At 36.5% G+C, this 13,584-nt stretch overlaps 1 protein-coding gene across 8 annotated transcripts in view; it reads left to right on the forward strand.

Annotated features, from left to right (window-relative positions):
* Positions 1 to 13,584, forward strand: part of LOC120417548 (kinase D-interacting substrate of 220 kDa) — a 75,596-nt gene that overhangs the window by 10,088 nt on the left and 51,924 nt on the right. For 5 of the 8 annotated variants that reach the window (XM_039579631.2, XM_039579633.2, XM_039579634.2 and 2 more), the window contains exon 1: positions 10,352 to 11,095. The exons of 2 other annotated variants lie outside the window; for them this stretch is intronic. In XM_039579631.2, coding sequence (XP_039435565.1) covers positions 10,691 to 11,095 — 405 coding nt within the window. In that variant the 5' untranslated portion in view covers positions 10,352 to 10,690. Of the gene's footprint in view, positions 1 to 5,177; positions 5,793 to 10,351; positions 11,096 to 13,584 lie in introns of those variants that run through there. One more of the 8 variants, XM_039579637.2, reaches the window with a different exon arrangement.

The raw sequence follows: 13,584 nt of genomic DNA on the forward strand, positions 1-13,584 counted from the left end.
CTATGGCCCAGCAAGGTAAACAAAATTTGGAAGTGTTGCCAATGAATTTGAAAACAAATATTTCTTGGAAACTTTGAAAAAACAACGGCAGAAACCATAAGATTGATTTCTGCGAAAATTTAGCAATTTGAAACTTTGAAAAAGATTTGAAACAACATTTGAAAACGAATTTGAAGAACATTGCAATTGTTGAATCTAAATAAAGATAAAATATTTTATTTAGAAAACCACATGAAAAATTGAAAAAAGTGAAATTTTTGAGAAGCTTTGCTAAGAATCGGTGTATGCATCTGAAAATAAAGTTTTTTATTCGTTTTTTTTTTTCCAAATTTTCGAAAAATGTGATTTTAACAAAGAAACATTGGCAACACTGCCAAATATGTGTTGCTGGGTTATAGCTCAAAAGATGTATTTTTATATATATTTAACACCTCAAAAATTAAAGATGTCGAAAATAGTGTTTTTGCAATTCCAGACTCGAATAGCAACACTTTTCAAAATAAATGCTGAAAAGTTCTACTTTTCAGCACTGAAATGGTTGCTGAAAAGTTGAACTTTTCAGCACTTGTTTCAAAAAGTAACACTTTTCAACATTTTTTTTTAAATTTAAACGGTTTATAGACAAAATAAATGAAAATTTGACTTAAAATTTCACTCAATGGGTGTTTTTCGGAATTGCAAAAAAAATGTTGTATAGAACTCGTTGCAAAACTTGATTTTTTCAGCACTCGTCGTATTTATCTAACTCGGTAAATCTCGTTGGATAAATGTACGACTCTTGCTGAAAAATTCCTCTTTTTGCAACTTGTTGCATAAACTATTATTTTGCCCAATTCGATTTTTTAATATATTTGTACAATATATTTCTGAATTTGCCTATTTTTTCCGAATTGTCCTTCATTATACCTACCTTTGAGCAATTCCAGCCCAAAACAGGATCTTTTTAGGTACTTTTTTCTCGACCCTCTCCGATTTCAATGAAACTTTGTAGACATGTTATCCTAGGCATATATAAGCCATTTTTGTGTATATGGAGCCAGTTACACTCGATAATGACATTTGAGAATGGCGTAAGTGTTTTAAATATTTTTGTATTTCGTAATTTAAATATTGCTGTATCTCGAAGCCGTTGCATCGTATCAAAAAGTGGTCAAAGACAAACTTGTAGGAAATTTGACGGGCTTTCCGAAAAAAATACACTGAAAGAAAACAACACTCCACTATTATGAGATTTTTTGATTTTTAAGTTTAAAAGTCAAATTTAAAGGTGCGCCCACGATTTTTTTTCGTTCAAAATTTTTGTGAAAATAGCCAAAGATGCTACAAAAAGACTCACGAAAAATGCAGGATGGAGCAACTCACCTAAAAAAATACAAAAATCATTTACTGAAACTGTTTTTTTGAAAAGTGCTCTAAACAGATATAAGCTAATTTACTATCCAGGGTACTATACTACACTGAAAAAATATTATGTTTTTAGTTATGAGCAATGTAATGAGCTTATATCTGTAAGTCCATACATCCAATTGAAATGTGGTCAAAGACAAACTTATGGGAAATTGGACGAGCTTTCCGATAAAAATATTCACGAGACTGAAAAATCAAGTCTGTCATATAGAAATCGCCAAAAACCATCAAAAACCTAATTTTTCAACATTTTTATTTTTAAAACCGCTGTAACTTCACAAGGATTGGACTTAGGACAATGGTCAATATGGAGACTTTTTTGTAAAATTGTCTGAAGAATCGACTCTCGAGTTCGGTTTTTGAAAATTTTGACGTTTAGAACACTTTTCAAAAAAAACAGTTTCAGTAAATGATTTTTGTATTTTTTAAGGTGAGTTGCTCCATCCTGCATTTTTCGTGAGTCTTTTTGTAGCATCTTTGGCTATTTTCACAAAAATTTTGAACGAAAAAAAATCGTGGGCTCACCTTCAAATTTGACTTTTAAACTTAAAAATCAAAAAATCTCATAATAGTGGAGTGTTTTTTTCTTTCAGTGTATTTTTTTTTCGGAAAGCCCGTCAAATTTCCTACAAATTTGTCTTTGACCACTTTTTGATACGATGCAACGGCTTCGAGATACAGCAATATTTAAATTACGAAATACAACAATATTTAAAACACTTACGCCATTCTCAAATGTCATTATCGAGTGTAACTGGCTCCATATACACAAAAATGGCTTATATATGCCTAGGATAACATGTCTACAAAGTTTCATTGAAATCGGAGAGGGTCGGGTACAACCGATTCCCTATTTGACATGGAATTGCTCCTTTATGAATGAAATTCGTCGACGTACCGAACAAGCAGCGATGATATGAAGTAGGTTTCGAAACATATGTTTCGTGTATTTTTTCACGCTTTTTTTCTTGAAACAATTTTCTGTTGTGCTCAAGCATCCCTTATGGCTGCCATTTTCCCATACTGCACCTATTCTGCTATCTTTTCACCGTGTAATTACGGGTAGATCAGTGACACCGGTGTGAAAAATTGTGATGATAATTTTTGCTCGCTGTCTCTCGTTCGTTCTCGTTACCAACGAGATAAAGAGATAGTGATAGTGGGAGCAGGAAGGGGAATTGAGCCGAGAGAGAGAGAGAGCGAGACCAGCAAGTATCGCACAAATATGGCCTTTGCGTTGCAATTGGTTTTTGTTTGCAGATGTGTAAACTAATCATACAAGAATTTTAATCATCATCGTCGTCGCCGTACTCGTTGTTATCCCCCTATTGTTGGACGACGTTTACGACGGTCGTTGGTTGTTTGCTCGGTGGCGGCTCAGTCTGGTTGGAGGGTTTGTCGCGACTTGCGATGGGTTCGCGCGCGAGGCTTCACCGTTTAATGATTTAGTAGCAGCGCTAGACGTGCTCCTGATTAGATACTCCGTGGTCGTTGCTCGTAGTTGGAGGGCCGGTGCGTGCGTGGATTTTGATTTTTTTGCAAAGTGTTTTTTTAAGGCGTAAGGGTTTGTTTGAAGATTGCATTCTGTGAAGTAGGTTAAGTGAAGAAGAAATAAACGATTGCAAATATTTAGTTCTTATTGGTCGTGTGCATATTTGCAAGGATTAAATTGCGTGGTTAATTAACCACCGTAATGAGGCCAAAGTATGCCGAGTCTGATATAGTGAAAGGTTTTAAGGAAAAGCAGTGGAGAGAAGATCATAAGGCTCAACTATGAAATGTGATATTTAATTAAACCGTTTAGAAAAGTACATAGAATCGATTGCTCTTATGCATAAATTTGTGACAACGTTTGACGCTCTAGTTTTAAGATTGAGGAGAAAGGAAATAAGTAGAGAAGAGTGAAAACAAAAGTTGTTTGCTTTTATACAATTGTTTAGGATAATTATTAAACATAAATGAATGAAAATTAAAAAAAAGGGTCTTCATGCTAAATTAGAGTTTTTACTTTTGCATACAATGTAGTTGTTATTGTTATTTCATTTAATTCTGGCAGCTTTACCCTTCTTGGCCTTTCGCAGCCCTACATACAATGTAAAGTTTTTTGAAAGTGTAACGTGAGTTTATTTGGGGGTTAAACATTTAACAACCTAACAAAGATTTGTACAGTAGACAAGGGAGATCGGACTAAGAGAAAACATGCTCTATTTTCGTTCAGTTTTCTCAGCAATGGCTGAACCAATTTTAATCAAACGTCGACACGGCTGGTTTGTGCTGCCATTGAATTTTTAAAATTTAGATAAATAGTTAAAAATGCTTTGAAAAAAAAAATGTGTTTGCACAGATATGGCGGAAGAAAAGTATCATAAATCGAGATGACCCATGGGAGATTTCTACGTTGAAAGTTGTGTTTCACTTTCCTGATTGAGAATATGTTCGATTCAAAACATTCTATTGGTAAAAATTGCGTTTTTAAGAAAAGTTAGTAGTTTTTTCATACTAATTTGAAAAAAAAATGATTAAACAATACTTTTTTTATGTTTATACTAATTAAAGGTAAAATAAATGCAAAAAAAAGTTAAAATACGACATTTAGTAAGGCAAAATTTAAATAAAAAAAAAATTAGCCTCCATGCCTCTTTTCACATGGCTCTTTATATGGGAAAAAAAGTTTTTTTTTCTGAAAAACGCAATTTTCACTGATATAATATTTTAAATTGAACATATTCTTCATCAAGAAGGTACTTTCTTCGGAAAAGTTCTTTTTTTAAATCGAGAAATAGCATTTTGAAATCAGACTTTAATTGTCAATATTTGTCCAATGGAGCAATTCATCAGAATATTATTATTTAAGTTTGCTTACAGCTGGGGACTGTACACAACTTTTTGATTTAAAATCCATTAAATCTCGATTTTTCAAAAAATAATTGGCAAAAACTCCTAAATGTTTTTGCTTGTGCTAGGCAATAGCACAACAAATGTAAATTAAAAAGTTAAAATATTCAAAATTGGTTATTTTTAAAGACTTTTTGAAATAAAAATTTAAATTATGATGCTAAATTAATAGTTTGGTCATAGGAAAGTCGCCACAATGTTTAAGTCAAATAAAAAAGATATTCAAAATATTTAATGGCTAAAATTCTGTCTAAATAATTTAAATAATATAATTTAGTTTTTTTTTTCAAAACCATTTGACTTTTTTACTTATTCCGAAATCTCTACCACGCGTAGAAGATGACATTCAGACAGCTTAGATAGTGTCGTTTTTTTGCGATTTTGCAAATACAATGAGACTGCGTTGTCGAAAGCCCCTCTCGTATCAATCAAATTGATAACGTGTAGGGTGACGTCCTCTAGATCTTCGTTCAGGTTCCAGGTCAGAATCAGAGTCAAGTTTGTAAGGGTAAAACAGTTGCTCCATCGCACTAACGCTAATTTGAGTGTTAATTGGCGCGATGAGTCCCTCTCTTTCGCTGACACCTGCTGTACAGAGTACAAGTTCAGGGTGCTCAAAATCAATATTACGATCTATTCCTGGGAAGCCAGCGCGTGCACTATCTCTATAGCCTATACGATGATGGCGGGGTGCAAATAGAGGTTGGCAATTCGAAAATGCACCCATAAAATGCATCTATATAGGGTATAGCCGGGTGTAATGCCAAAGCAAAGATGCCGATATGCACGTTGCATGAACGTTGCATTCCCGGGTGGTGCCGGGTTTAGGGTTGGGAGGAAGTTACGAAGGCGAAGGAGATGGTTCCACCAAGCCACTATTTGTTCGGCTTTGTAGTCGTCGTCGTCCCTCACAACCAACCGCGTGCTATCTATCGAGTCGGTCGTATACCACAAAATAACAAAATATTTGCCTCCAACTAATGCATACAACAACAAACGGTTCAGAAACAGAGAGAGTGAGCGAGCAAGCTTCATATAAGGGCTGGGTGATTCTGGGAGCATCAGTCGTTAGGCTGAACTCCCAAAGTTTGGGTTTCGAATGTGGTTCGATGAGACCCGCAGAATAGTAGAGCGATGACGTGCGCCATGTGCCAACTGTCAGGCCAATCGAGAATTGATGTCTATTGGACACGCCGTTGCAAGAGTAATTGATCGATAGTTTTGCCAACAGAGTGAGAGTCACGCCAGTTAGTAATATCCAGCTATCCGAGCATAGCCATCATCACTCGCGCAAAGTTTCCAGTTTCTGTGCCAATCGTGGGGGAGTGAATATTGGTTATCAAAGTGCAAATCATACAATGTGACTGATACAACATTTGGAACTGAGGAATACAAGTGCCTAAAGTAGAAAGAGAATGTTACAATTTGAAAATACGACGAAAATGTTTCGGAACAAACTACGGTCGTCCACCCATCACGAACATCAGCAGGTAATTAGCGGATAGAGAACGTGCCAATTTCTAGTTCTGTTCAGGTTGCGTGTGTGCTTCTGGTTAGCTACAATATTTTCTATCTTGAAATCGCAAGAACACCATTTGTTACTTCACAAAGCCATATTGATTGGGATTGATTTGGATCGCTGTTGAATAGAGTCGATACAGTTTTGATATACGACTCAAGGGTGCCTAAATTTATTCATGGTTGATCATAAGCATAACAAAAAAATCGTATTGTTAAAAAAAGAAAACATTGTTTAAACAAACCTAGTCGAAAAAAATATTGTGAAAAACCGTTGAATTGATATTTTTTTACGAGTTTGTTTATTTCAAAAGTTTTGGATTATTTTTATTTATTCCTTCAATACTCATTACAAAAAAAAACACTTAAAATTCACAAAATTAGTATTTTTAGATACAGGTATGGGCTCACAGATACAGTGGACCCTCTCGTTGTCGATATTGAAAGGACCGTCGAGAGCGGCAGTTTATTATTATAGATGAATTATAGAATGACAAATCAAAGCAATCTATTTGAGGGACTGAAAAATTTATTGACAGCTGGAGCAATATTGATATCAAGAATATCGACAGTGGATGGTAGCAGCCTGGACAGTAAATAAGTTTACATAAGAGCAACTCTCTACCAAAACCGGAAATGGATTTTATTTGTATTTTTTGATTTGGCTTAAACTTTGTTGGGGCCTTCCATATGACCAAAAAATATTTTGTGTCATTGGTTTGCCCATACAAGTCTCCATACAATTTTGGTAGCTGTCCATACAAAAATGGTACGTAAATATTTAAACAGCTGTAGGATTTTCTGATCAACTTGGTGTCTTCGGCAAAGTTGTAGGTATCACTGATTCAAAATATTTTTTCGAGAAGATCGGAAAATTTCACAAATGAACACATTGAAAATCGGACGTATAGTTGCTGAGATATCGACATTAGAAATTGGTGGGTTTTTTGGGTATGACTTAGAAAACTTCAATTTTCATGTTTCTTTTTCTTTAAGCCGCTGTATCTCAGCAATCAGAGGTCCAATCTTCAATGTCTCTTAGACAATTTTATAGCAATTTTTCTGAACTTTAAAAAAAAATGTTTTCAGAAATAGTTACTCATGGTCACTATTTTTAAAAATCAAAAAATTGCAAATATTTCGTTAAAATCAAACTATCGGTGGCTATATCTTGAAAACGGAGCCCTTAATAAAATAAACTGTATAGTGCTTTCGATTGCAAATTCAATTTTGAATAAAAAATTGAGGTCAAATTTTTTTGGTATAAAATTTCGATTTTTTCCAAAAATCACTACTTTTTTTAAAAAATATAACTCGGCGACAGATTTTTTAACCATACTTCTCTAAAGCTCAAAAGTTGCGGGTTTTTGTCCCCTAAAAAAAATCTCAAAAATTAAAAAATACTTATTTTGGGAAATTGAGTTTTTGTGAAAAAAATGTTAATTAAAAAATCGGCAATTTTTTTTTCCGTGTGCCTATTTTTTCCCAAAAGTCCTCAACAATACCTACAATTTTGCCGAAGACACCAAATTGATCAGAAAATTCTCTCAAAAGTTACAGCTGTTTAAATATTTACGTACCATTTTTGTATGGACAGCTGCCAAAATTGTATGAGACTTGACACAAAACAGCTTCTTTGGTCATAGGGAAGGTCTCCACAAAGTTTGAGCCAAATAAAAAAATACAAAAAATAAAAATGGTCGAAATCGGCCGATTTTGTTGAGAATTGCTCATAAATAATAAAACGACTTAAATTGAAAAGTGGACGAGCTTTCCGGTAAAAATATTTACGAGTCTGAAAAATCAAGTTTGTCATAATCAAAACATCTGCTTTTTCAACATTTTTATTTTTAAAACCGTTTTATCTTAGGATTGGACTTAGGATTGGTCAATATGGAGACTTTTATGCAAAATTGTCTGGAGAATCGATTCTCGCTATTGGTTTTAGAAAATTTCGATGATCAGACTATTAAAAAAACCGTTTTAATAAATTTATTTTGTTTTTTTTTATGTGAGACATACATCCCTAGTAACATTTTTAAACTTACAGGTTTTATCATGGTTCTGAAAACCCGCATACAACCTAAATAGGTTTTTGTTCCCTACTTAAAACATAAAATGTTACAAGGGATACTATCCTGCATTTTTCACGAGTCTTTTTGTAATATCTTAGGCTATTTTCTTTAAAACTTTGAACGAAAATAAATTGTGACATAACATTTTTGTCGTTTTTTTTAAATTCTGGACTTTTCAAATGCAAATTTTACGTTCTGATCATGAATCTATTAAAATCGACTTTCAATTCTACTTTCAAAAAATAAATTCTCTATGCATATTCCTGAAAATTCTGCTGGAACATCCTGGGGATTGAGACTGGCTTATCACCCTAATACTCGGGGGTTCTTTCTCTTCACCATATAATAATTTCAATCAATCAGTGCTACTCCATGAGCAAAGCTTTAGAGTGAACGTAGAGGAAGAGAGATATCATATCAAAAGAATATGTTGTTTTAAGATACCATCGCAATAGGAAGTACTTTTGAAAAATCAGAGATCGAAAATTGTAGAGTCGACTTTTACTCTAAAAGCAGTTAAAAAATGATGAGCATGGGATTGCTTCTTTTGGAATCATAAATAAAATATTGACAGCTGTATTTTATTGAATCATAAATTATCTCATTTGCCAAAAAATCAACCATTTGAAGAACCTATTTTTAGGTAAAAATATCCGATTATGTCTAAATATCAAACGGTCCAAACTGTCGATCGGGTGCCAGGATGCGGCTTTATTTCTTTATTAACATTTGATATTTAAACGGGCCACCTTCTTTTGTGTGAGTTTGCTAAAAATAGGTTCCACACAACAAAACCCCAGACCGAGCAAACCAATGTTATCTCCAGAATCAATATTTGTCTAAAGGAAATATGCATTTATGAAGCAGTTGTTCCGATCGCTAATTAGTATCTCGTGCTTTACCAGGATTTAAAATTATGATTATTGTCTCTTGGTGCCACCTACAGTCACCAATATTTACGATATAAGCAAACATCAATGTGCAAAACAAGTGGATGTTGCTGCTGCGGAAAATTTGTTTACACTTACCGCTATTTCGGTTTAAAAAGCCGGTACACAGACCGAAATCTACCACCTGCCACACCGAGTTGCTGTGCTCGCGCTGACCGTAGAATTCACAACCAAAACAAAACAAAAAATGCCACACACTCTAATCGACCATTGCAGCGGAAAACGCCGCGATCAATTTGGTGAGGCGAATAACTGCCGGCCGGCCTGGCCACCACTTCCCCGTGTGCTATGCCGGAATGAACTTGAGCTCTTGGAAATCTCATTAAAGCATGTCGATCGGCGTTTGCAGCTTCCGCAACGACCGCGACCACGACGTTGAGTTTTGTCTCGAGCTCTGCATTCTGCAGATCCGCTGTGCGTGTACAAAGAATTTAGCTTCGTCGTGCAGCTGAGTCAGACCGTGTTGACTGAAGACGAAACAGACTTGCTACATGACAGAAAGAGGACTTTTGCATTGGATAATGAGCGAGAAACAACGTTTGACTAGATACACAAAGTGTTGAACAATTGCGAAAGACTCGAATCCTTCATCACACGGTTCATTAACGAGCATCGTTTCAGCACATTTCCCACCTCTAATTAATTTCGTTTATTTCACATCAAACCAGCCAAGTTTTCACCATTGCGCGCATTTTAATCTTATTTTCAAAAACCTGACAACACCGGCACACCGTGACGTCGTCCTGTCTCGTTGTGCCCATGCTACATTGTTTCCGAGCTCAATTTGATACCAACGTATATATGACGAAACTGCGCGCGCGAGACCAGTTTGATGTTTATTCTAGTCTCTGTACTTGTTCTTGTTGCGTTTTTTATAGCTCAGTTTTTGAATAACAACGAAACGGATCTCTCGGTCTCGGATTGTTGCCATGTGACTCACTTCCGTTTAATCCATATTCAAAAATACCAGTTACAGCAGCACGTTGCTGCGCTGGAAACGAGAGCAAAGTGGTTCTCTTTTGCGTATGGATAAATCTGTTTGTTATTGTTATCTCTGGAATATTAGAATATATTTAAACTAGAGTGTTCACCGGAGTTTGTGTAAATACGTATAGATATAATCTCGTTCGGTTTGAACCACCAATGTTTAGCGCAACTAGAGTTACTTTCAATGTTCAGTTCGGAAAGCCGTAATAGATTTAGAATCAATTCTCTTAGAGTTCTATGTCCAATGGTGTCTCTATCTTCACGATTCAAAAAGACTTGTCATAAAAGAATGCCAAAAATAATCATAATCACAATATTAATCATACCCTCATCCCGGAATAACCTCAATGTTATCTGTTTCAACAGTTGTGCTTCTGGTGAAGTTCTAGTTGCCTACACACTCATACCGTTTTACGTTTCTCATCCCTTTTTATGTTGTGTACCTGTACAGTGTACATGCCTTCGGCGCCTCATAATCCAGGAATCAAATTGTTTCTTTCTATCTGAATTACTTTCCAGAATGTGTATTTTCACTACAAATCGTTAGTTGTTCGTACCTACTAATGCCTGTTATCCGTAACTAGTCTTGTCCTGGGAGTACCCATCCAAAGTGAGGAATCGACTAACATCGTAAAATTAGTAAGGGTCCAATTTTCAAACGTCGTCTTCGTTATCAATCTTGTTGTGTTGTGTCCAGTATGTGGTACTGTCCCTAGATGTGGTACTCCACGTGGGAATGACAACGAATCGAAACTTAGCGCCTCAGAGTTACACTTCTTCGTCTCAACCGTCGTCGCAACAAAGTGATCTGTTTAGAATCGGCTGCAAATCCCACTTTAAGAACTATCCGAGAGGGTTATGGAGCGCAAGGGCAGCTTTGACCACGTGAAGGCCCTGGTTAGCAGCATCCATGGATCGTTTCCCAGCTCCATACTTGTGGACGAAAATGTCCTCGCGACCAGTTTCCCAACCGGTGGGGATCAGTCCCGGGGGTCGGCCCCGATGACGCCAACACGGGCCACTCCCAACCGGGCCACCGAAACCGCTTCCCCGACCCCGGCGGACTCCGGAGGCACCGGCACCGAGTCCGGGAACGTTTCGCCGAGCAAAATGCCCCATCGGCTTCGGATTCCGTCGCTGGTGGTCACGAACGCACTGACGCCGTACCTCCTCAGCAGCAATCCCGGAACCGGCGGCACCGGCGAAGGTGACCACTCCCTCCGGCGGTTCAGTTTTGCCCTCATGAGACGCCACTCCAACACGGTACCTAAAACCACCACCAAATCCTCCCGCTCTTTTTTTTATCTCTAGTCAAACCGTCCTGAGACTGTTGAACCTGACCTGCCTTGTGTCCTGCTGTTCTTGATTGATTTGATTGGAGTTCTTTGCGTTCTGCTAATACCAACTAACACTACCTCTCTGCAGTGTCAAAATCAAGCTCTCCTGTTAGTAATAGTCGACCCTTCTAACTTCTTTGCTTGTGTGTCTCCCCCCATCTCCTAACAATCTACTTATCATCTGATAGTGTTTTCTCCCGAGTTCATTTCGAAATTCGATGTTAGTAGTGGTCTAGAACTCCCCTCCCATTGAGTTTTTTTCCTGTTACACAATTGGTCGTCCCACCCTAACGTATTATATCATGATCAACTCTGCAATGTGTTTTCGCTTCTGTTACTTAAATAAAAGTTTGTTGTGATCAATGATAACACTAATTTGTTAACCTCTCACATTATGCATGATAATTGTTAACTATTACAACTGTTAGTACAAATAGGGAATACTCTGTCAGTCACCCTCCAAAAATATCACATAAATTATTGGATGGATCAATTCTATGACATACAAGCCGGTGCACTAATGTGACCCAAATCCTTCCAAATCTCCACGAAAAGATTCAAATGCCACTTGCTACTCATCAAATTCGCGAGAAACGATCGCAGCCGGCGGGGAGATTTGCATCCATCACGTGTTCATAAAATTCATATTTTGCGCACTGTGGCATTTCCACTTAAAAATAAGCAAACACAGTTGGTCAGTCCACCCCGAACGACGAAGGAAGAACGAACGACTAATTAACTTTGTCAGCGGAACAGGCAGAAACGCCGCACTTGCCACACGATTAGTTTTCAAAAGGGTAGGACAGCAGCGGTGTGTCGTGGATCTTTCAACGGGTTTTCCAAGCCGCGCGCCACCCACGCACAGTGATTGACGGCACACGGCTGACGGTTTCCAGTGACAGATTAAGTTTGGTGGGTGAATTTTCCCGAAAGGATTCGCAACATTGACGTTGGGAAAGTATCTGAGTTCTAAAAATAGATAGTTTCTATTTGGAATGGTTTCTAAAAATAGATAAAATAGTTTTGAACTAAGCCACAAAATTAACTTTATTGCCGAATTCTTATTTTCTTATGTGCAAATGGGTCAAAAATTATTCAGAAATATCATTTTACTTAGCTTTTTCTTCAAATTTCACTTTTATTGAAAATTTAGAAAACTTTTTCCTAGCAGCGATGGAAGAATCTTCATCAAAAGAAAATCTTTTGACGTTCATCAAGAGAATAAATCGGAAGAGAACTTAGTTCTCCTCTCTCGGAACATCGATTTCTCTACTACATTGGCAGGTGTAATGTTACATGTCCACAAATGAGCTGTCACTGTTTGTAGATGAACAATGTTTGTAAACAAAACTAAATAAATTGATGTATAAGTGGTGCTAACAATGAAAATCACACAAAATTTTCTTCTGATTGATTTTTTTTTGGTTCGGGAGCGATTTTCTTTTGCGATTATGTGTGGTTCCACCACACCACTTTTTAATCAACAAATCTATATTGCCAAATTTAACAGATAATGCAAAAATTTCAAACGAATTCGGATCAAGTTTGTCCAAGTCCGGTTGCGGGAAGAAAAAAAAAATTACTAAACATAAAAAATATAAATGCTTTCGGAATGAATCAAGAATGACTAAAATAAAAGTAAGGAGAATTCGGCAAAAAATTGTCGCTTAAAAAATACCATTATTTCACTTATTACAAGTATAGTCCAGACTCGATTATCCGAAGGCCTTGGCCAAATTTCACTTCGGATAATCGAAACTTCGGATAATCAAAACTTTTCGATTGTTGAGCTTAAGTTTGACCCCTAAACTACTCTAAAGTGATTTAAAATTTTTAAATGCAGGATGGCGGCCAAAATGGCGGTGATGAAATATTGAAAAAATACCCTGGGCCTTGTAAAGTCAAGGGGCATGATTTGATCCTAGTGCATTAGTTAAAATTTGGGTATAAATTCTTTTTTATAAGCACTATGGACACCACTTCATGCTACGAGAACTCGCTTTGCCGCAGCCCCAGGGCTTAAGCGTTGACCGATAAGCTGTCTTCGTGAACTAGGTAGTTCTCCGATAGTGAAAATATCACAATTGCACAAGACACCGCTGCATCTGTGACTTTTTCACTATCACAATGTGGGATTTAGGTTGGGATTTCAGGATAGTACAATTGATTTGTTGCTTAGCATTAGCATTTAAAATAAATCTGTATCCTTTACAAATATATTTGATGTTAAGGTTAGTTGCAATTGTTAAATAAGAGTAATGCTGTCAATAAACTTTGATTGATGTAGAATACTAGGCATTCTTTTATGTCAAATTGTTCATAGAGTCTCGATCAATCAATAATGTAATGATATCGGACAAAATTCGTTGATCTGTTGATCTAACGGTTTTCGGATTATGGTTGTATCGACCATTG

Source organism: Culex pipiens, chromosome 2 (assembly GCF_016801865.2).
Source record: "Culex pipiens pallens isolate TS chromosome 2, TS_CPP_V2, whole genome shotgun sequence".
NCBI classification, from domain to species: Eukaryota; Metazoa; Arthropoda; class Insecta; order Diptera; family Culicidae; genus Culex; species Culex pipiens.